Below are 23,731 nucleotides of genomic sequence, written 5' to 3'. Positions count from 1 at the left end.
GATGGAGATTTTGCATATTGCCTTTCATTGGTCGAACTGCAGAAGAGGAAAACGCGTTCGAAGTGCGCCTGGGAGGCCAGGCAGTTTCTGATTTGAATAAAAGGCCGCTCATTGGCTTGGTTACAGTAAAGGACCAAATGGCAGGGGGAGGGGAACTCGCGTTATAATTTGCATGGCGTTTTGCCATTGGACCGCGCACTGTTTACCCCTTCTTTCCCGGACGGTGGTAGAAAGTTTCGGCTTCCCCTTCCCCTTTGATCACTATGACTCCTGTTTAGTTTTCTGCCTCTGTTAAAACATCGTTGTTATGCTGTATGCTAATTTGCCGTTCACCCCCTAGATACTGTTACCTTCCATTGCAGTGTATCTGAGAACACTCATACCTTGAACAAAACTTTTTTGGTCTTAAAGGTACCGCTGAACTCAAACCTTGTTTTATGATTCCTAGATAGATGGGGTGGTGGTGGTCAGCCCTGCTGGTCTGAAGCCGCAGAACAAGTTTGGAGTCCAGTGGCACCTTTAAGACCAACAAAGTTTAATTCAATGTATAAGCTTTCACTGTATTTCAAGAAGTGTGCATGCACACGAAAGCTCATAGCTTGAATGAACCTTTATTGGTTATAAAGGTGCCGCTGGACTCTACATTTGTTCAGCTGCTTCAGCCTAACACGGCTGACAACCTGGATTTGTCTTTTCATGATTCCTTTACTGTGATCGACAAATCCCGTTTTGCTTGCGGAAACTTCCGCCCTTCAGAGGCAGGGAACAGCGGTTACTTCCGCCCGGAGAAGCCATTGCCTTCCGCCACTTCTATCCCCCCTCTTCCTTTGCCCGTTGCAGAGCTCTTGTCCTTACTATGCGGGATAGAAAGGAGTGTTTCCGGGTTAGGGGAGGTTAGGTGGCGCCCCGCCCCTGCTCGAGTGGCAACTGCAGCGATGGAGCTGGAGAGGATAGGTGAGGATAGCGAGCGGAGTCAGGTGGGAGGGGAAGGTCTCCGCGGGACTGGCAGGGAGAGGGGGTGGCTGGCTTGGGCATGCTTAAAAAAATAAAGGAAAAATGAAAGGAGACGCTTTCTTTTAATGCAGTTTTATTAATGTCAATGGGGGGGATCGTGGTGAGTGAGCTCCACCGCTGTAAGCATCCGTTGGGTGTGCGTATTAATAGAATGACTCGAACATCGTACGGTGATAGAAAAGCAGGCGGTGAAACATCTGAATAAATATACAGTTATTGGACTCCAGCCAGGCACAGTGCGAGGAAAGGAAGGGAGAGATGGCAATTTCGTTTTGTAATTTTTTTTTGTTAGTTGCCTCAAGTTTTGCTTTTCTTTTTGAGAAAAGAAAGGTGGGGTGTCAATGAATAACACATACTTACTTGGAACATTGGCTGTGAAACCAAGGAATGGATTTTTAGTTTTACGCTGCAAAAAAACCCAGTATTCACATTTTTAAAAGTTAATAATATAAAAACGGGCAGAAGAATAGTCCGATGGTATGCCAGTCTGCAGATGACAGATGCAAACTGCCTTGTGAATGAAAATGAGGTCTATGTGGTTTTCCACCAAGTGATTGGATTTGTCTTATGTACTGGCTGTTGGTCTCTCCTTTTCTAGCAGGGCTTTTCCAACAGCATGACAAACAAATCTGATAGATGGCAGCTTTCTCCATATCTGCATCTGGGGTTAATTGCACTGTTGGAATTTCTGCTTTGCGTGTATGTGTTAAAAGGACAAGCACAGGGGATTCTGTGCTGTGAAAAACATAAGTGTACAGTACATAACATAACATAAGTGTACAATAGGAAGGAGGGCCAGAAGCTATTGGATGTTTGGGGGAAGGGCCTACGCTCAGGGGCAGAGTGCAGGTTCAATCCCTGGCAACTCCAGTAAAGTTCAGGTAGGAGGTGATGGGAAATACTTCTGCCTGAGTCCCCAGAGAGCTGCTGCCAATCTGAGTGGACAAGACTGACTTTAAGAACATAAGAGAAGCCAATGTTGGATCAGGCCAATGGCCCAATCCAGTCCAACACTCTGTCACACAGTGGCCATCCGGAGGTCCACCAGTGGGGCCAGGACACTAGAAGCCCCTCCCACTGTTGCTCGCCCCCCCCCAGCACCAAGAATACAGAGCATCCCTTGCCCCAGACTGAGAGTCCCTATCTATACCTTGTGGCTAATAGCCCCTGATGGACCTCTGCTCCATATGTTTATCCAATTCCCTCTTGAAGCCGTTTATGCTTGTAGCCACCACCACCTCCTGTGGCAGTGAATTCCATGTGTTAATCACTCTTTGGGTGAAGAAGTGCTTCCTTTTATCTGTTCTAACCCGACTGCTCAGCAATTCATTGAGTGCCCACGAGTTCTTGTATTGTGAGAAAGGGAGAAAAGTACCTCTTTCTCTACCTGCTCCATCCCATGCATAATCTTATAAACCTCAATCATGTCACCCCTCAGCCGTTGTTTCTCTAAGCTAAAGAGCCCCAAGCGTTTTAACCTTTCTTCATAGGGAAAGTGTTCCAACCCTTTTATCATTCTAGTTGCCCACTTCTGCACTTTCCCCAATGCTATAATATCCTTGTTGAGGTGTGGTGACCAGAACAGTACACAGTACTCCGACTCGCACCGTCGATTTATTCAGGGGCAGTATGATACTGGCTGATCTGTTTTCGATTCCCTTCCTAATAATCCCCAGCATGGACATATGGTCTGATTCAGTGTAAGGCAGCTTCATGTGTATTTTATTTTGTCCTTGAGAATCTTGTAGGGACAGTGTTCATATGACAAAGACATGCACGTTTTTACTCTATGTGAAGTTGAAGCCTCAGTGATTGAAATCCATGTGAGGCCATATACCTCCTGCCTAGGTACAGCAGTTAACAGTCAAAGTTCAGATACACGTTGATATGGAATCAAAGTATTCTGGGAGGTGGTGGGCTCTCCTCCTTTGGAGGTTTTCAAACAGAGGCTTAGATGGCCATCTGACAGCAATGCTGATTCTGTGAACTTAGGCAGATCCTGAGAGGGAGGGCAGGAAGGGTTGCCTCAGTGCTTAGTTCTAGTGACCCTTTCTTTACACACCCAGGGAAATGCCGATCGCCACTTGGGGGTCAGAAAGCAATTTTTCTCCAGGCCAGTTTGGCCGGGGATCCTGGAGGGTTCCCCCCCCCCCCGCCATCTTCTAGGCGTGGAGCAGGGGTCACTGGAGACATGGGGGGGTAGTTGTGAATTTCCTGCATTGTGCAGGGGGTTGGACTGGATGAGTCTCAATTATCTATGTTTTTAATCTGTTAGCTGCCTTGGTGGCTCTGATGAGGGCAGAAAGCTCAGGTATAATTAAAAGAAAAAGAAAGGCAATTAATTTAATAATTTTAGGTGTTGTTTGTTTTTTTAAATTTAGAGGACTGTCCCAGTCTGAGACCTTAAACCACTGCTTACTTAGCGGGCATACATCCAGCTCTGGTTCTGAGGCTTGAGTCCAGTGGACTTGTTTGGTTCAAAGTCAAATGGGTTTAAATCTCTTGGCGCCCACCCACAAAGAAAGGAGCGCCTGGTATGCCTGCTAAGCGACAGTCAAGATTTAACAGTGATGGGTGAATTCTGAAACATCCTTGTCTTGCCTTCAAGCCCTGCCCCCCAGGGGGCCTCTGGACCTGCCTCTCTCAATTCTGGAGGTTGGATGTGCTGGCCGGTTTGAGCTCATCACCCAAGAGGAGAAGCCCGACGGAGATAGATTTCCACTGACCACGGTAAGGGCTGGGGCTTGCCCCTTTCCAAGCCAGAAACAAGGGAACAGCACCGCAGAGCGACAAGCAACAGCTCACTCTGCTGCACAGGAATTAGTTCGAAGGAACTCTAAAAGCCATTGAGGCATAGTGGTTAGAGTGCTGGATTTAGGACCAGAGCAGTGTTCCCTCTAAGCTGAGTTAGTGTGAGCTAGCTCACAGTTTTTTAGCCTCCGGCTCACACATTTTTGTCTTGGCTCAGGAAAAGTGGCTCCAGAGCAAATTAATTTATGCAATAGCCAAATCGCTCGCTCACAACTTAAATGCAAGTAGCTCACAAAGTAGAATTTTTGCTCACAGGACTTCATAGCTTAGAGGGAACATTGGACCAGAGAGGAGCTGGGTTCAGATTTTCACTTTCCCATGAGTCTCCACAGTTGATTTAGGGCCTGTTACTTCTTCTTAATTACAGTTTTCACAACAAGAGTCATAAATAGCAATAGGGCCTGTTATTCTCCCTCTCTCTCCCTCTCTCTCTTTCCTCTCTCTCTCAGCCTAGCTTTCCTTGCAGGGTTGTTGTGAGGATAAAATGAGGGAGGGAGAGGAGAACCTCCATTCGGCTCCCTGAGCTCCTTTGAGAAAAGTTGAGGTAAAAAAAAATGTGGAAGAAAATTCTCAGTGTTCTTTGACCAGTGGCGTTAAACATAAACATCAAAGCAAGCAAGCAAAAAAGCGTTTGTGAAGGGGGGTTCAGTTGCCTAAAAACTGGGCAGTGGTTCCTCAGTAAAAAGGTAAAGGTTCCCTTGCTCGAAAGCCAGTCGAATCCGACTCTAGGCTTGCGGTGCTCATCTCCGTTTCAAAGCCGAAGAGCCAGCGCTGTCCGAAGACGTTTCCGTGGTCATGTGGCCGGCATGACTAAACCCCAAGGCGCACGGAACGCTGTTACCTTCCCACCGAAGTGGTCCCTATTTATCTACTTGCAATTTCTTGCTTTCGAACTGCTAGGTTGGCACTAGTATTATAGTGCAGTAGCGGCATCTGACAATGTCGTGGTGGTTGAGGAGGATGAAAAAACCAGCGCTGGGTATTCTTGGCGTGGGAAGGATGGGTGGATACAAGCACCCCGCTTGGCAAATTCTAAAGCTGCTCTCCAGCCTAAGGAGCCCTGTAGGGTTTTCAAGGCAAGAGACAAACAGGAGTGGTTTGCCATGGCCTGCCTCCGCATAGCAACCCGGGACTTCCCTGGTGGTCTCTCTTCCAAGGGCTAACCAGGGCTGGCCCTGGTTGGGCTTCCAAGGTCTGACAAGATGGGGCTAGCCTGGGCCATCCCGGTTCAGGGCAAGAGCCCGTTAAGGTGGAGGGGAGGCTTCAGCCAGTGGATGGCTGCATCCCATCAATTGCTTCTGCATTCAGTATTTAACGTCTGAGGCCCCCACCTTTCTTGCTCACTACCGCAGCTGCCCCACGGATTGCCCCCTTACGCCGAGGAGCTGGTGTCCGAACTGGAGCAGCGTTTTCTCAGCAGCCCAGATTGGCTTCCCATCCACCACTTTGAGAGGTCTCACAGGTAAGGCGTGACGCAGCCACAGGTTCCGTGAAAGCCGGGTGTCGGGAAACCGCGGGGTTCCCAGCGCCACACGCCGTCTTGGGGATGGTTTGATTCCCCTGTCCCCGCATCTGTGGCCCTGGACAACTATCCTTCTGGTAGTCTGACCGACACTGGGTAGGATTCGCACACAGGCAGTAGAAGACAACCAAGAAAAGCAATAAGCTTTATTGCAAGAAATTTAAAAGGTGGTTCAGGCTTAAACATGAGTGACACGAGTGGGTGTATATAACAGAATTTGAAATGTAAACTGTTGAATGTAAATGTATTGCATTTTTTGTGTATTTATTGTCCAAAAAAACTTTCAATGTAATGAAGGGGATGTTGGGGAGAAATATTTCCTATTTCTTATTTTTTTATATATAATCACCACCATCTCTCCATCTATCATCTTTCGTATATTTTGTTGTATATAATCACCTCTCTTTCTCTATCCATCCACCCATCCATCCTTCTATCTTCCATCTTCCTCTATCATCTTTCTTATATTTTTGTTATATATAATCACCTCTATCCATCATCTATCATCCATCTATCAATCTATCTACGCGCACGCACACACAATTACGATATGTAAGCATTTTTTCTTATCTGTATTTTCATTTTATTATCTCTTTGTTTCCCAAAAATAATATATATATATATACACATATCACAAACGGCAACCCTTTTGGCCTGGGAACGGCAGAGAAGTGATCAGCATTTGACATGAAACTCTCCCTATGTTATTCTTTAACACTTGGGAAAGGCTTTGGTTTTAAAGCAATCAGGTTGATCGATGCAGAGGTGACCCTCTCTCTTGGCAACAGGCACCTTGTCCAGGGTGCAGTGAGTCCAAAGCTTGGCTTCCAAAATGAACAAAAAGGGATGTGATTCCCAGTGGCCTGTAAGTGGGGTGGGAACTCTCTTGATGCTGTGGAGAATGCAGAGTGGGAAATGTCTCTCAATGCCACCTCCTACTTTCTTGAGGCAGGTTCTGGGCCCGTGAGAAAGACGTTGAATCTCTTTTTGAGGTGGACGTGACCCCCGTGCATTCAACGCTTCAGGCTGACCGTAACCCTACTACAGGAGAGCTGCTGGGTTTCAGAGAGGTGAGAAATGGTTTTCCTCTGTGTTTGGGGGGGCTTACTAGTATATCAGTATACTCTGGGAGATTAAAGGTGCCGTGGAAGTAAGTAAGGGAGGCAGCCATCCAATTGCTATCATTGCCTGTTCACCTCTCTGGGGAGGGAAGAGGTGTAGCAGAAATTGTCCAGGTCATACCCTTTGTTTCATGTGACACAGCTCCAGACTCTTCCGTGGTAGCTTGGCTCTGCCCTTAATCTTGTTTTGCTGCCCCCCAATGGCCTAAGGAAAGATTGCAAGGGGGTATAGCACTTGAAGCTTCTATTCCAGCACCATCCCTAGCTTAGATATTAATGATTCTTGAGTTATGAATGCTGTCTGAAGAATTTTCAGAGGGAAGCAATGGTGGTGGTAGGTGTCCTGAGATAACATGCTTCCTTCTGCTTTCCGTTCCAGGCTGTGGTAGATAATATGGGGAAATCGGCCAAAAATTCACTTTCCTTCCAGAGGGCTCCTGGACCCCCATCTGAGGCCCTGAGAGGCAGTGCCACCAACTACCCCTTCTGGCCAGGTACCAAGTTCCTCTTCCCCCTCCGTGGGTGGGGCTTAGTGATGTAGCATTGAATGCTGAGGAAATATGTTATGCCTTGGCTGGAGAACAAGAGTATAAAGGCCCCATTTGTTACTCATGGTGAGTTAGCACCAGTGATTCGGCACGTTTGTGCCCAGTGGAGACCCCCTCCCAACCCAGGACATTCGCCCTGTTGAGTTGCAGAATTTGAGTCTTGTGGTTGCGGAATTCTCATGGTGCTGTTAGTCGCTCGCTGCCTACCGTGGTTTTATTTCGCCCTCTGCAGGTGGGTTGGATGAGCCCAGCTTAGAGCAAATCAAGACTCAAGGGGACCTGGAAGAGGACATAGATTTCCAGAAAGGTACCTGGACTCCCTTCTTAAGAAGGGCTGATGGAGCTCTGTTGAAAGTCGTTCAGTTTCTCGTCTCCTATACAGGAGGCTTTCCGAGGCTTGTAGGCTGAACTGTCAACTGTACTGTATCCAGCCGCCTGAGGAAAACGGAAGTTTCCTCAAGAAGGGGCAGCTATTTATGATGATCCTCCCCTCTCCTACTGCAGACTGCTGCTATGCTGTTCCCGGGGAGGGGTCCTCTGATTTCCAGAAACAAAATTTCAGAGGGCTCCGTGAAAGGGGAGAATCGGCAGAAAATTTTTATTAACTGCGTGAGTTTGGGTATAGGCCAGTAGGCTGGAGAAGCATCAGTAGAGGGAAAGGATCTGCCATTACTCTGCGCGCCTGCACAGTCTTCCTTGGTTACTGTATTGACATCCCAGTCTTTAGCCTGATTGGGTCTCTGAGTACTTAAAATCCATCACAATCCGCAGTGTCAATAATGGCAGAAACTGTTGCCGGGAAGCACATAGACACAGGCAGCCGTCTTATTCTGAGTCTGCCCGTCAGTCTGTCGAGGTCAGTATTGTCTACTGTGACTGGCAGGAGATCTCCAGGGTCACAGGTCGAGATCTTCCACATCAGCTTCTGGAGATGCCGGGGATGGAACCTGGGACCTTCTGTGTGCATAGCCTTCTGCCACTGAGCCATGGACCCTCCTTACAAAAGTCTGTTTCCTTGTGACTGATGGAGGCAGGGAAGACTGAGGTGTTAAAACAGCCCCTGAGAGCCTCTTGGTTTGAACCCAGCCAGTGGCGACGACAAGGGGCGGAGGGTGGCAAGAAAAGGCAGCAGACGAGCTTACACCCATCCGTGTTGCTGCCAGCTGAGTCTGAGCCATGTTTCCCCTGTGGAGCTGCCAGTACGGTGGGTGCTCTTCTGGCTCCGTTTGTTCCCTCCAGAGCACCAGCCTGCTAAGTTAACAAGCCAATGTGTCTCTGAACGGAGTAGTAACACTGCTGTTTTTCTTCAAACGTGTCCCTCCATGTTTCCCCCCCATCTCTTCCTTAGATTTGCTGACTGTACCACCTGGCTGGAAGAAGGGGGTGGAGTTCACCAAGCAAGGTAAATCCACCTTTTGGGGTGGGGGTGGGGGAGGCGAGAGGAGGCTCTTTTGGGGCCGCATCTTTATCATAAGAACATAAGAGATGCCAATGTTGGATCAGGCCAAAGGCCCATCCAGTCCAACACTCTGTGTCACACAGTGGCCAGAAATACCAGGTGCCATCAGGAGGTCCACCAGTGGGGCCAGGACATTAGAAGCCCTCCCACTGCTGCCCCCCCCCCAAGCACCAAGAAGACAGAGCATCACTTGCCCCAGAGCCCCTATCTATACCTTGTGGCTAATAGCCACTGATGGACCTCTGCTCCATATGCCGATCTAATTCCCTTTTGAAGCCGTCCATGCTTGTAGCCACAAAGGCCCGCATGAGGCAGCGTTCAGAAATACCCTGAGGGAACTCTCCAGGTAGATTGGACTTGGGGAAGGAGGGACAGTTTGTTTTTTATGGTGGTGGGAAGTGCTGTCAAGTCACAGCGGTGGCGACCGTGTAGGGTTTTCGAGGCAAGGAAGGCTCAGAAGTGGGTGGCCATTGCCTGCCTCCGCGTCACGACCCTGGTATTCCTCAGAGGTCTCCCCTCCAAAGACTAGCCAGGGCCGACCTTGCTTAGCAGCTGAGATCTGACGAGATCGGGCCAGCCTGGGCTATCCAGGTCAGGATTTTTGCTCTGGGGCCGAATACAGAAATACAAGCTTCGGAATTGCCCCTTCCCTGGCTGTGTGCGTTTCCCCCTAAGCCACAAACCTCAGGCGCAACCTGGAATTGGGTCCATTTGGATTCCTGCTCGCCTGATGTCTCCTGACTTGTGTCTTCCCCTCCGTAGAGCTCAAGGCCTCCCCGGGTTTGCTGAACTTGACCCACCTGCTGGGGGCGCTGGACACCTTTGAGCTGGGGCCCTCCAGCGATGAGGAAAGCAAGGAGAAGGCTGAGGACACCAAGAAGAGAAAGAAGAAGGCACGAGGGAGGGGAGGGGCAAAGGAGGAAGAAAAGCCTCCCGCGGAACCGGCCCCACTGCAGAGGGCAAGCAGCCTGGAGGAGCTGGTCCTTAAGGTGGGGACGTGTGTGTGTGTGTGTGTGCCTAATGGTAGGGGTGTGTGTGTGTCTCTGCTTGGTGTCTGAAGAGCTAAGGAGCCAAGGGAGGGACAGCTGGCCACTTTGAGGGGCCAGGCTTCCTTCAGGAGGCGCTGAACCAAGTCCGTTTTGTTCACCACAGCTTTTCCTTCAGGAGGCGCTGAACCAAGTCCGTTTTGTTCACCACAGCTTTTACTTGGGGTATAAACTGCAGGCATGTTTTTCCAGGAGGGCAGCATCTGGGTTTTTATTCTTATAGGTCTTAAATGGCAGTGTTTTAATTTTGAGTGCCAAGCCGCCTCAAGCCCTGAGGAAAGGTGGGAGATAAATATTTTAAGAAGCATCAAGAGGCAGGGGAAGACTGGGGTCAGATTGCAGCAGGCCCCAAGACTGTGGCGAAGCCAGATAGTGAGAGGACTATCTAGAAACCTGGGGGGACGCCGTAGCCAGTTGTTAGGGATCTGAGGCGAGGAACAGGCCAAAGGGCTGCGGGCATCATGAAACAAGCTACATTCCCCCCCTGTGGCCTTTGTTTAATTTTAATCCTGCAGCTCTTGTCTTGCTTTCTCAGCTTGTTTCCTCCAAAGCTCAGGTCTTGCGAGATTTTTGTGCTGTTCCCCAGAAGAAGATCTGGGATTCTTTGATCACTCCTGGAAGTCATTTTCTGAGCAGTAAATGCTATGCAATGGTTTATTTGAGTTCCTCTTTTGCTAGTTGTAGAGAGGGAATTGAGAGCCTTCCCACCTTTCTGTTTCTCTCTCAGGAGGTGACGTCTGGCCCCAAACCAGCCCCACAAGCTGCTCCAGCTTCTGCAGCTGAGCCCCCTAAGGAGCAGTGGGCCATCCCAGTGGACATCAGCTCCCCCGTGGACGATTTCTACAAGCGGATTCCAGACCTAGCTTTCAAGGTGAGAGGGCAGCCATGGGGGGAGGGGGGTGCCGAGCGGGAAGGCCGAGGGCACCGCTAAACTCACTTTTTGTGTGGCTTTTTGTCTTTGGCTCTCCTCAGTGGCCTTTCGAGCCTGACGTTTTCCAGAAACAGGCGATTCTGCACTTGGAGAAGCACGACTCCGTGTTTGTCGCTGCCCACACCTCGGCTGGAAAGACGGTGGTGGCTGAGTACGCCATTGCCCTCTCGCAGAAGCACATGACCCGGTGAGAGCACCCCCTGCTGGTCACATTTCATAGTCATCCTCTGAGGACTCTTAAGGGATTGGACGGCACTGGGCCTACCAGTGTCAACCCTGTCTAGTCCCGGTCAGCAGTCTGATAAGAAGTGGGATGAGAAATGTCCCTTCAGTGCAGGGTTGGGGAGAAGATTGGGGTAGGGCCATAGATTAATGGCAAAGCATCTGCTTTGCCTGCAGGTTCAAGCCCCTTCATCGCTTTTTTAAAAGATCAGGTATCAGGTGATATGAATTTTTTTTACCTGAGATCTTGAAGAGCTGCTGCCAGTCAGAATAGGCAGAACGGGCTTTGGTTGACCAGTAGTCTGCCTCATTTCATGAATGCTGGAACCAGGGCTACTTTTGGGCAGGAACGGACAGGAACGGAGTTCCGGCTGGCTTCCGTGTTGGCCACGCCCACTACAGCCAAAACCTCTGTGTGTGTGGCTACAGAGGGAAGGCCTGGAGAGTGACCCCCCCGCGACTCCAATGCGGGGGGGCCCCTGGAAGGATCGGGGAGGCATTTAAAGGCCTCCCCATGCCTTCCCCGGCCTCTCCAAGGGCTGGCTTGCCCAGGCAAGCCAAGGGAAGGCATGGGGGTGTGGCCTAATATGCTAATGAGCTTCTGCTGTTGGGTGTGGCCTAATATGCTAATGAGTTCCTGCTGGGCTTTTTGTACCAAAAAAGCCCTGGCTGGAACGATATTATTATTATGTAGTCGAAGGTTTTCACGTCTGTAGTTCATTAGCTGTTGTAGATTTTTCGGGCTGTATGGCCGTGGTCTTGGCAGAGTAGGACCTGATGTTTCGCCAGTAGCTGTGACTGGCAGCCTCAGAGGTATAACACAGAAAGATGGTACTCCAGGGCCTGTACACTGCCAAGACCACGGCCGTACAACAGCTAATGATATTATTATTATTATTTTACATTGTCATCTCAGTTGCTTCCAAGGGACTCAGGGTAGTACACAAGGTACCTTCCTGCCACAGTGTTATTTTATCCTCTCAGTGACCCTGTGAGGAAGGTTAGGTTGAGAGTGTGTGACTGGCCCGCAGGTCTCTCAGCAGAACAGAGATTTTAACCCCGGTTTCCATGGTCCCAGCTGGGTGCCTTCTCAGTTATGTCACGCTGGCTCTCCGTAGCTGGTCGTCATCTGGAAATTGACCCCACTTGTGGAATTATTGATTGATGTAAAATGCTTATTGAAAATTGTTGGGTTTTGCAAGTGTCCTCCCTTCAGCCATGAAAGAGTTAAGCTGAAGTTTCTGTATGTTCATGTTAGCAAGTCTGCATAGCACCAATCGGGTGCCGAGTAGCGTTTTACCGCCAGAGAGGGAGAGATATTATTCCTAATGAGCTTTAGATTGACTGTTGGCTAATCAATAAATTGGAAGACAGTGCATGCTGTTTCGCACGTAGGCAAAGGGTGGAGCCTTTTGGGGGGAACTTCCTCTCCTTTGTTCTTGCAGATAGATCCACGCAATGGTCACTTCCAGGTTGGATTACTGTAACTCGCTCTACGCAGGGCTACCCTTGGGCCTGATTCGGAAATTGCAGCTTGTGCAGAATGTAGCGGCACGCATGCTGATGCCTTTACGGGCATGCATTCAGCCGGTATTGCTGCAACTGCACTGGCTGCTGATCGAATACTGGATCCGGTTCAAGGTTATGGTCTTGACCTTTAAAGCCCTATGTGGCCTGGGACCATCATGCCTGTGGGACCGCCTCTCCCCATATGAGCCCCGGCAGGGGTCATTTCGTAGAAAAAGAGGTGCGGGAGCTCATTAGCATAACTCATTAGCATAACTTATTTGCATATGTCACGCCCCCTGACATCACCGGAAGTGTGTCAGAAGGCAACACCCACCGCTCAGGCTCCACTGGACTGTTTTGGATTGCTAGCTTTGGGGGAGGGGGGAACGTGCAGATCTGTCCCTCACAGAGGAGGGAGAGCTTGTACCTGAATAAAACTTGGTCTTAAAGGTGCTACTGGACTGTTATGGGTGGGGGTGGGCTCTGCAACGTACCTGGCTGCTTCTTGTTCTGACTGAGGGCTGCTGGGAGCAGCGGGTGGAGCTTGTTGCATGTGCCCGCCCCCGCCCCCCGGGCTCTTTACTGCCGGAGCTCTGCTCCTGTGCGCTCCTGCAGGAAATGAGCCCTGAGCCCTGGAGAGTCTTACGCTCTTCTGATCAACACCTCCTGGGGATTCCCAGCCCAAGTGTCATCTACTTAGCCTCAACCAGGGCAAGGTTTTTTCCGGCCCTGGCCCCAACCTGGTGGAACATGCTCCCACCCAAGATCCGGGCCCTGTGGGACTTATTACAGTTCCGCAGGGCCTGTAAAACGGAGCTGTTCTCCCAGGCTTCCAGTTGCAACGGTGGACATGCAACCATTCTGACTTCCCCTTCCCAGTGCCCGGCTGTTTTAAATAATGCTATTGGGCACTGGAGCTTTCTGGGGTACCTACATCCACCTGATATGAGGCACGGGTTTGTTTGTTTGTTTGTTATTGTCTATTGTGCCATCTATTGTTATATTCGTCTTATTGCCTTGTGATGCTTTTATTTCCGCTGTGCTATGTTGCTCTGCTAAATATCCAACAAGAATGTATCGTTAAAATCATAACTGCCAAATACTGGAGATGTAAAGAGCTGTTTTAAGTTATCAGAACAAAGCTTGAGTCCAGTGGCACCTTTAAGACCAGCAAAGCTTAATTCTGGGTATAAGCTTTCGTGAGCAGGGACACTTCTTCAGGTTCTTCAGTATCGGAACTGCTAGAGAGTGGCTGAAATGGGGGGAAACCCTAATACTGCTTTGAAAGGGCAGAGGAAGCAGTGCTAAGTGGTTGACTAAGTGGCATTTCTCATAGGGTGCATTCCGACGGGGCATTTTAGCCGGCATAAAGTGCTCCGGTTGGAACCGGAGCAGTTTGATCCGGAAGAAACGCGATCACACTTACCTCCTGACTGCGCAGCACATCGCGATATGCCCGTCCACACTTCAGGCGCTCAGAAGAGTGCGTCGGCATTTTAATTTTTTTATTTTTACACAGTTTGCGCATGCGCATGCGCATAGGCAGGCTTCCTTATAATGAAGATCTTTGCACAGGTGCAGAACAACCCAACCTAGAAAGTATGCCTTGAAGCAAAGACGTCCCTTTAAATTTTTACGCCCAAGTGCACATTGAGAAGACTAAAAAAAAAGGCAGCCGAAAAGCGGAAGCCTCGGGCTTCCGAACGGAAGTGGCTCTACACCGGCAGAGAGCAATCAGACAGGGATAATGCGGTTGGAACCGGTGCGCTCAGGATACCACCACTTGGGGACCTAGTAGCAGAATACAGTGGTTTAAAGCTGTTTGCAACGGTTAGGGGCGGAAGGCAGATGTTCACCGTGTGATCGCCCATAAGTACACTGATTCCAACCGGCATCTATACTGGCATAAATGCCCCGTCTGAATGCACCCATAGAGTGGGACAATTATTATGACACACCATTTTATGTTTTTGGCATTTGGTAGTTTTCAAGATTTTTTTGTGGATTGTGTTGCTTTTATAAGACTATCACACTCAGAGACAGAGCTGACACATCACATGTTTGCCTAGACCAGCGAATGCACATGCATATTTTCCTCACAACCCAAGATGCTACCTTGCTAGACTTCTAACTCTTTTTCCTCTCTGCCTCCTTGTTTGTGTCCCAGCACCATCTACACTTCCCCGATCAAAGCTCTTTCCAATCAGAAGTTCCGGGACTTCAAGAACACCTTTGGCGATGTCGGGCTGTTGACGGGGGATGTTCAGCTGCATCCGGAAGCCTCCTGCCTCATCATGACCACGGAAATCCTCCGGTGAGGACTGGGGGGGGGGTCAATGGGGGAGGGGCTGTGGCTGAAGCCAAAGGTATCTTGACCAAACTGGGCCAGGGCTCTGGGCACTGTGTCTCCTTTTGTATGATTCGACACATAAAATCCTGTGCGTGTTCTACGGATTTAGTATTGGGTATGCAGTTCATACTAGGAACACTAGGGAAAGTTGAGAGCAGCAGGACAGGAGGAGGACCTGACGTGGAATGGATCGACTCCGTTAAGAAAGCCACAGCCCTCAGTCTGCAGGATCTGAGCTCGGCTGTTAATGACAGGACGTTATGGAGGACATGAATTCATAGGGTTGCGTCAAGTCGGAAGTATCTTGAGAGCATGTAATACACACACACACACCCCGTGGAATTCAGTATTCAGAGAACATCAGCTGTCCATTTATTTAAGACAAGAAGCAAGATTCTAATACAAGTGTTCCTTTTGAACCTGCATAGGCTGCAGTCTGTTTGTTTGGAGGGGGAGTTATTTGAGGGTTTATTGCATTTTGTAGGTTTTTTAAATTTCTAAATGAGGGGGGAAATTAAGTGCTGTCAAGGCACAACCCACTTATGGCAACCCCTCATTGGGGGTTTCCAAGGCAAGAGATGAGCAGGGGTGGTTTTCCATTGCCAGCCTTTGCCTAGCAACCCTGGACCTCCTTGGTGGTCTCCCATCTAAGTACTACCCAGGGCCGAGCCTAGCTTCCTCGCTCAGGCTAGTCTGGGCTATTCAGGCTGCTTGCAGACAGGGAAAAGTGGGGTATAAGTATTTTAAACTAAAGACATGTGTGTGCTCAAATACATAGACGAATGGAAAATCCCAATGGCACTTCCTGTGGTAAAAAATAACAACCATTTTAAATATTTATTTATCTAATTTATACCCTGCCCTCCCCGCCGAGGCGGGCTCAGGGCGCCTTACAGATATTTGATAGAAATACAATCAAGACCTATCATAACATATAACATAAAATACCAATCATTTAAAATACAACTAAAATGCTGAAACATTATCAAGTAAAGAGGAGCAAAAATTATTTATGATATGACTTAGGTGACCATATAATTCCCATAACTTCACGCCTTTTTCCCACCATTTGATCCCCGAAATCGGGTCGAATCTGCCCTTGTTCTGCTGTTGGTCAGAGAATTCTTATTTCTGCTGCATCCTCTTTTCTTTTAATGTCCTCATATCAGGTCTATGCTTTATAACGGATCAGACGTCCTCAGAGACTTGGAGTGGGTGATCTTTGATGAGGTGCATTACATTAACGACTCTGAGGTGAGAGGAGATTTATGAAATTGGATGGGGGGAATGGAGTGTGCTCTGACAGACAGCCTGAATAGGCTTTGGGCTGTGGAGAACTGGGTTTATAAACACTCTGGAGGTGGATCTGGGCAAAGCTGTGCAGGAACACATGAAGCTGCCTTATACTGAATCAAACCATCGGTCCACCAAGTTCAATATTGTGTACTCAGACTGGCAGCAGCTCTCCAAGGTCTCAGGCAGAGGCCTTTCCCATCACCTATAAATCCTGATCCTTTAAACTGGGAATGCCGGGGATTGAACCTGGGACCTTCTGCATGCCAAGCAGATGGTCTGCCATTGAGCCATGTCTCTTCCTACATGCCTCCATTCCATTAAAATGAGAATATGAATGCTTGTCCCTCTCTGTGTCATTGTGAGGATAAGATAATTAATATAATTGTGCTTTGTGCCATTGTAGCCAACCAACGAAATGGGTGTTGCCCTCTTCTTCGAAATCGAGCAGAGGTCCATCAGTGGCTATTAGCCACAAGGTATAGATAGGGACTCTGGGGCAAGTGATGCTCTCTCATCTTGGTGCTTGGGGGCGTCAACAGTGGGAGGGCTTCTAATGTCCTGGCCCCACTGGTGGACCTCCTGATGGCACTGGTATTTCTGGCCACTGTGTGATACAAAGTGTTGGACTGGATGGGCCTTTGGCCTGATCCAACATTGGCATCTCTTATGTTCTTATGTTCTTATTGGGGAGAAAAGGTTCTAGCTTAGCCTTCCCCCTGACATTAGTTTTCTGTGTGCAAGGGAATTGTTTTCCAGGTGGGAGGTTGAATTGCCCCCTCATGTCAGGGACTGAATTGGGAACCTTAAGTAAAATTACTGAACAGTATTTTTTCCCCTCAGTTTCTTTGATGTTGTCTGGAGGTACCCAGGCCTCACTAGAAGAAATTCTTCACTAGCTAAAGTCATGGGAATGTTTCGTTTTGATTGTTCTGAGCTCAGGGTTTTGTGCCTCCTTGCTTGGGTCATGGGGCTGGTTGTGCTGGGTTTTCCCTTCTTCCTTTCTCAGTTTTCCCCTTCCTTTGCAGCGTGGCGTGGTCTGGGAAGAGGTCCTCATCATGCTGCCAGACCACGTGAACATAATTTTGCTGAGTGCCACCGTCCCCAACACCCTGGAGTTCGCTGACTGGATTGGGTAAGCAGAGGCCACTAGGGCAGAGAGCAAGAGCAGAGACAAGAAGGGGGCAGCTCATAACAAAAACCTTTCTGGGGAGTATGAGCATGCATGCTCCAAACAGCAACAGCTGAGTTGTGCTGCCTCCAGCTATTACAGAGTGAAGAGGATGAACTGCAAAGTTGTCATTGGACCTCTTGCTCCATCTTGTGTCTCTGCTGATCTTCGTCGTGGTCTCTGTGCTTTGTGCTCTTTGCTCCCTCTAGTGGTCAGTTTGATATTATGCTGTGTTATGTCCGGCATACAAACCTGCAGTTTATATCTGCAGAGAGATTATGCTGGACATAAATGTATGTAATATTGAATCGACCACTAGAGGAAGCAAAACAAATGCAGAACAGGAAAAAAAACCTGAAGCAACAGGAATGCACAAGAGAGGAAAACAAGAATGCAAAAAAGGCCCTAGTCATGACCAATAGTGTTGCCTTTAAAGGAATGTGAATCAGATTCATAGAAGGATAGATCCATCATTGGCTCTTGGCACTAATGGCTACTTGGAACCTCTGTAATCAGGAGCAGTGTACCTTTGGGTATTAGTTGCTGCGGGAAAATAATATGTGGAAGGGTTTGGCCTCCAAGCCTTGCTTTATAGGCTCTCTGGGGGTATGTGGTTGGGTTAATGTGGGAAGTGATATGCTAGACCAGATGGACCTCTGGTCTAGTCCAGCAGGGCTGCTGTTGTGTTGTGTGCTAGCATATCACTTCCCACATTAAGCCATGGTGTCTGTCATAAATCCTGCCCCCTCCCAAATATAATGTATGGACAATAAACCAGATCTGTGTGTCAGAATTACAATGAAGAATACTGAACTAGCATTTAGTGACGTGCTTTGAACATTTGAAACACACTCTCTAAATGTTAGCTATTATGGAATGTTCTTGTTGCCGTTAAAAACCATTTTTAGCAGCTATGATGTCCTCCAAAGGACCCTGTGAACTGTAGTTTGGTGAAGGTGCTACGGTTGAACTATTAGAGCTGTGGTTCCCTGGCAGAACTGCAGTTCCCAGCTCACGTTGTGGAAGACAAGCGACAGCTAAGCTGCTTTAAGGCTGCTGGCTTGTTAATGTACCTAATGTAGAAGGGAGTGAATTCCATGCTTTGCGTGGTTCCTAGTTCCTCCTCCGTGTCCAGCAAAATCCTGCATAACTTGTTCAAACAAGCTGATGTAGATACACGTGAATAAATTCACGGTGGCTTGTCTGCCACGGTGCGGCGCTTCTGCTACTTTAGCATTGACCATGGACAGAAGCCTGGCAATAATTCCCAGGGTTCCTTGTGGGAGAATGTGGAATTCGCTGCCAGAGGGTGTAGCGATGGCCACAGGAATAAACAGCTTCAAAGGGGGATTAGATAGATTCATGGAGGATCAATGGCTACTAGCCATGGTAACTGAGGGGCACCTCCACATTCCAAGGCACTAAGCCTCTGAATCCCAGAGCCAGGAGGCAACATCAGGGGAGGGCTTTGGCCCCGATGTCCTGTTGTTGGCTCTCTAGAGGAACTGGTTGGCCACTGAGTGAGACAGGATGTTGGAGTAGATGGACCACTGGTCTGATCCTGCAGGGCTCTTCTTATGTTCTTATGAGAAGCTAATGGCCTTCATGCTAATTTGAGTCCTGGTCTACACACGTGTTAGGACGAGATGTTGGAATTATGAAGGCTGAGGGGGAGGGAGGGAGGGAGGGACTTTCGAAGCAGCAAAAAAATACGAAGGCTGGTGTTCTCATTCTCCACAGGAGGATCAAGCGGAAGAAAATCTACGTGATCAGCACACTGAAGCGCCCTGTTCCACTGGAGCATTACCTATACACCGGAAATAGCCAGAAAACCCAGAATGAGCTCTTTCTCCTGGTGGATGCCCGTGGGAGCTTCCTTACCAAGGGGTAAGGGCAGAGATGATCAAGAGCGTGTTGGTGCCTGAGGCGAGAAATCTAAACAGTGGCTGTGTTCTGTATGCACACACGTATATCATAGTGGTCAAAAGCACAATAATAAAACTAGATAATGAGGAATTTGCTGCCCTTCAATAGTATCCTGTTACGTACTTCACTCCGCCTGGTTGCAGAGCTGACCTTGTAAATCATTCCAAATGGGTGGCTGTGTTAATATGTACTAAAAATGGGGATCTTAAGGCCCCTTAAAGATTTGACATATTTTAATTCTATCTTAAACTTTCGGGGGTTAGAGTCTACATATTAGATTAAGTGGATTTTAGTCCACAAGACGTTTATTGTAACACAAAAATATTTTTTGTTTTTATGGCATGCCACGAGAGCCTAGTTCGTGTTTTGCTGGTGAAACATGTAAGGGAATTCTCATGAAAGTGCCATATTTTGCAAAGTTGCTCTAGTCTACTTTAAGGTGACTGAAATCAGTGGGTTTGGACTGATGGAACTCTGTATAGGATTCCACTCTCTGGGTGATGTCAACCCTGTGAGGGATGTGGCTGACTGTAGTTTGGAGATGCGCAGGGCTCTACTGGTAGCAGGAGCTCCTTTGCATATTAGGCCACACACCCCTAGTGTAGCCAATCCTCCAAGAGCTTACAGAGCTCTTCTTACTGGGGCTACTGTAAGCTCTTGGAGCCTCAGATGCGTGAGGTAATTGTCTGCCCCTCCTCCTCCCTTCTTCCTAGGGCAACTTGTCCACACTGAGAGAAGGCAGGTTCTAGCGCTGTGCATTTGGATCTGCCATAGCCAAAAATATACTTGAAAAATACCTTATCAGTATTTTGGGGTTATATTTTGGCTTCCCAAACGTATTCAGGTTTTCTTGGGGAAACCAAAAAGAAAACCCCATATATGTATGAGAATTACCAGTGGGTCTGAAAACAGCTGAGAGGCAGGACCATATTTCTCCCGCCTCTCCGCTGTTTGTTGGACTTCTAATGCAGTCCCTTTAAAGTTTAAAGGGACTACAGGAGACAGCCCGAGGATCAGCTGTGCTGGGTGGAGCAAACTCTTCCTGCTGGCTCAGCTTGGGGCTGGCTTCTTGTGCAGCCCGGAGCAGTCTGCTAGCTGGAGGAGAAGCCAAGCCAGCTCCAGGATCGAGCTGGCTTTTCTTTTTTTACCAGTATTTTTCTTCTCGGGTCTATTGGGCCTGAAAAAATCCCAGGAATTCCAAAAGATCCTGGATTTTTCGGAATAGACCTGAACCAAAAAATACCGATTTAAAGAAATTGCACACCCCTAGAAACCACCTGATACGGTCTTCAGAGCTTGCTGGGACGTGGTACCTCTTGGAAATGATAGTGAAGCTTTGATCGCAGGCTTCCACGGCATCGAGATTGTAATTCAGTACAGCCTACTAATACCTCTTTTCAGTTTGTATTCCCTTGTTTGTACTGACAGTTTGCTGGGCTTTGTGGTGGTACGTTTTGAAGAAAACAGACTTGCAAAAGGCTTTAATTTTCAAAGAGTGGCAGAGCTTCCCGTGCCCTTTTCTTCCCTGTATCGTGTTTTCCAGCCTGTATGCTACTTACTGCCTTTCGTCTCTTCTTCTGCTGCTACTTTGTCCCTTACCAAGCTTTTTAAACAGTAGAAAAGAGCAAGTGTTCAGTAGCAACCACAAAGACTTAACAGAATTTGTGGCAGGGGATGAGTTTTCGTGAGTCACTGCTCACTTCTTCAGATACCTTCCTAAACTTTTTAAAGAAACTTCAGATTCTTTCCAAACTCAAATATTTATCAAAATTAGAAGAACATTTTCTCCCCCTTTTTTTGCCAAACAAAATCACTTTGTACCCTTTCAATACTTTGTTTTAACCTCTTGGTTTTGTCCACGAAAATACAAATAGTACAATATATAGTTGTAATTCAAGAACACACTTTAATTTGCTTTAAGTTTTTGTGGTGGATGGGGTGGGTTTTAGAATTCAATCTGAATGGCCTTGACTGAGGCCTAGTTCACTCTGTGAAGAGCAGCCTCTCTCAGGGCCGCATACAGGGTAGGGGTGGGGTTTTTTATGCGACAGAATGTTCTTTAATGTATTTTTAGAACTCTATACACGTAGAAAACTAGCCTGTCAGGGAGGAGGCTAGACGTGCTGATTTTCTATGTGATGACACTTTCACCCCCATGTAGGAGCGTTCAGGCGTGTGAGCCCCCCAACCTATGGTAAATCCCAGGCTTGGGGTTATCACCAGGGGTCATTTCGTAGAAAAAGAGCTAGGGGAACTCATTAGCATAACTCATTAGCATATACCACACCCCCTGACAGGGGCCCGGCAGTGGACCTGCAAGGCCAGCGGGAGTGCGAGGAAGCCCCGCCAAGGTCCTCCCTGGCCCCAGGCAGGCAGGGGTGGGGAGAGGCGGGGAGGAAGCCACCTCAATGTGGCCTAGGCCCAACATTCCTCTAGATAAAGTTTCAACAAATACACTCTTTGTTCCCACCTTTGGTGTAGTTTGGTGTAGTGCCAGTCTGGGGTAGTGGTCAGGAGCGCAGACTCTAATCTGGGAGAACCAGGTTTGATTCCCCACTCCTCCACATGCAGCTGCAGGTGTGACCTTGGGTCAGTTACAAGTTCTTTCAGAGCTGTTCTCTCACGATCAGTTGTCGAAAGAGCTCTCTCAGCCCCACATACCTCACAGGGTGTCTGTTGTGGGGAAGGAAAAGAGATTGTAAACTGCTCTGAGATGCTGAGTGAAGGGTGAGGTATAAATCCAATCTCCACCTCCTCCTGGCTCCTCCTCCTCCTCCTCCTCCTCCTCCCTTATCTGCATTTTAACTGGGCACACTCGAAAGGCTATTAAAAACCGACTTCTGCTTTTCCTCCCTTCAGGTACTATGATGCTGTGGAAGCCAAGAAAGAGCGGACCAGCAAGTACTCTCAGACTTTCGGGGCCAAGCAGCCTATGCACCCAGGAGCTGGGCCAGGGCAGGTACGCTGCCAGGTTCATTAGGACCGGAGGTTGCACCACACCTCTCCCCCAGTTCCATCCCAAGCCAGAAACCTTCATTCTTAGGGTTGCTAGCATCCTGGAGAAGCCCTTCTAAAAGAGGCTTAAGGAAATGGGCAGATAAAGCTTTTCAGAGCATGGGGGTAAATAATAAGCTTTTCAGAGCATGGGGGTAAATAATAAGCTTTTCAGAGCATGGGGGTAAATAATAAGCTTTTCAGAGCATGGGGGTAATTTGGGAGCAATGCATTCCTTGAATTGCTACGGCAATTCCTAATGGTACCTGAAACCCTAGTGCTGGGTTTTTTTTGTGTTTTTGCATACATGATTAAAATTATGTATGCAAAAATCATGTATGCAAAAATCTGCTAATCTGAAGGTTACCTGTGGGTTTGCAGACCCCTAAAGTATGGCTGCAACTGACCCCATTACCTGGGTTTGGCTATTTGCACAGGGGCCAGCCCTTGGCTGTTAGCTATGGTGATGCTTAAATAGACTGATTACTGGCCAGATAATTGACCGAAGAGACCTCACGCAGTAGGTAGCCCTAACCTTGCTTGTGGCAGAACAAGGTTTGAGTCCCGTGGCACCTTTAAGACCAACAAGGTTTTATTCAAGGTAGGAGCTGTCATGTCCACCCACACTTCCTCCGATACATTGAAATGGACGTTAACAGTTCATACATATAGACAGAGGTTGAACAGCAGGTTAGGATACAGCGTAATGAAAATATTTTAACAGATGCAAAGACTAAACAAGAATAACGAACTAAGTTTGTATGATCACCATTTGTTTGGATTAAATTACGGGGCGGAACACATAAATGTGTCAAAATAGGAGACTGATGTTGTAAACCTATCCTTAATTATGGAAATACTAAGATCAATTAACTGAGAGCCCCTTGTTACTCTACATTCATCTCCTCTCAAGTGTGGAGGGAACTAACGGGGTGGGGGTGAATGGTTCTGCAGTGTTATGCCTCCTCTGTCACCAGATCAGAGAAATACATTCCAGTTTTCATTACAATCACTATTCCAATATACTATTCTAAATAAGAAATATACTAAAATAAAGAGGATGTGTAGCCCTTCCTAGTGAGAATACATATGTAAGGACTGAATGAGTTTAGCATATGTAGCATATGTGGCAATGTACTTTGGGTTTTCTGTACCAGTTGGATTTGAAGTAACCACCATGGCAGGTGGAATGTGAGAGGGAAATGGGCAGGAAGGAAATGGAATGAAAGGGCCAGGTGGGAGTGGTGGGGAGAGGAAACAAGAAGACAAGGGTCTTAATTAGGGTGCTCCTCCTTGGTACGTATGTATGTATTTTTTTAAAATACAGTGTGGTGTAGTGGTTAAGAGTGCAGACTGTAATCTGAGAGAACTGGGTTTGATTCCCCACTCCTCCACATGGAGCTGCTGGTTGATCTTGGGTCAGTCATACGTTCTTTCAAGAGCTGTTCCCTCAAGGGCAGTTCTCTCAGAGCTCTCTCAGCCCCACATACCTCACAGGGTGTCTGTTGTGGAGAGGGGAAGGGAAGGAGATTGTAAACTGCTCTGAGGAAAGGGCAGGGTATACATTCAGTCTCCTCCTCCTCCTCCTCCTCCTCCTCCTCCTCCTCCTCCTCTGACAGAGTGAGGATTTGAACCCGGGCTTCCCAGATTCTAGTCCAACCCTAATCGTTAAACTGTGATTGCTGACCAGTGCCATAGATAAAGCAACTTACTTAGAACAAACTTGTACCAATTTTGCTGAGTTTAGAAAGCTGAAAAGGGCCTTGTCAAAGGATGAAGCTGGTTCAAGCAGTTGTCACTTTTGGGGTGTCGAA

At 48.1% G+C, this 23,731-nt stretch overlaps 1 protein-coding gene across 1 annotated transcript in view; it reads left to right on the top strand.

Moving 5' to 3' along the window:
- Nucleotides 1-910: 910 nt before the first annotated feature.
- Nucleotides 911-23,731, top strand: part of SKIV2L (Ski2 like RNA helicase) — a 43,377-nt gene continuing 20,556 nt past the window's right edge. Inside the window, 15 exon segments of the mRNA XM_015405455.1 lie at nt 911-954; nt 3,623-3,744; nt 5,178-5,287; nt 6,300-6,417; nt 6,848-6,962; nt 7,249-7,323; nt 8,365-8,418; nt 9,238-9,464; nt 10,249-10,392; nt 10,494-10,639; nt 14,351-14,497; nt 15,703-15,787; nt 16,855-16,961; nt 18,738-18,884; nt 21,783-21,882. Coding sequence (XP_015260941.1) covers nt 936-954; nt 3,623-3,744; nt 5,178-5,287; nt 6,300-6,417; nt 6,848-6,962; nt 7,249-7,323; nt 8,365-8,418; nt 9,238-9,464; nt 10,249-10,392; nt 10,494-10,639; nt 14,351-14,497; nt 15,703-15,787; nt 16,855-16,961; nt 18,738-18,884; nt 21,783-21,882 — 1,716 coding nt within the window. The 5' untranslated portion in view covers nt 911-935.

Source organism: Gekko japonicus, unplaced genomic scaffold (assembly GCF_001447785.1).
Source record: "Gekko japonicus isolate JY-2015 unplaced genomic scaffold, Gekko_japonicus_V1.1 scaffold1799, whole genome shotgun sequence".
NCBI lineage: Eukaryota > Metazoa > Chordata > Lepidosauria > Squamata > Gekkonidae > Gekko > Gekko japonicus.
This window is presented reverse-complemented; position numbering and strand designations above follow the sequence as displayed.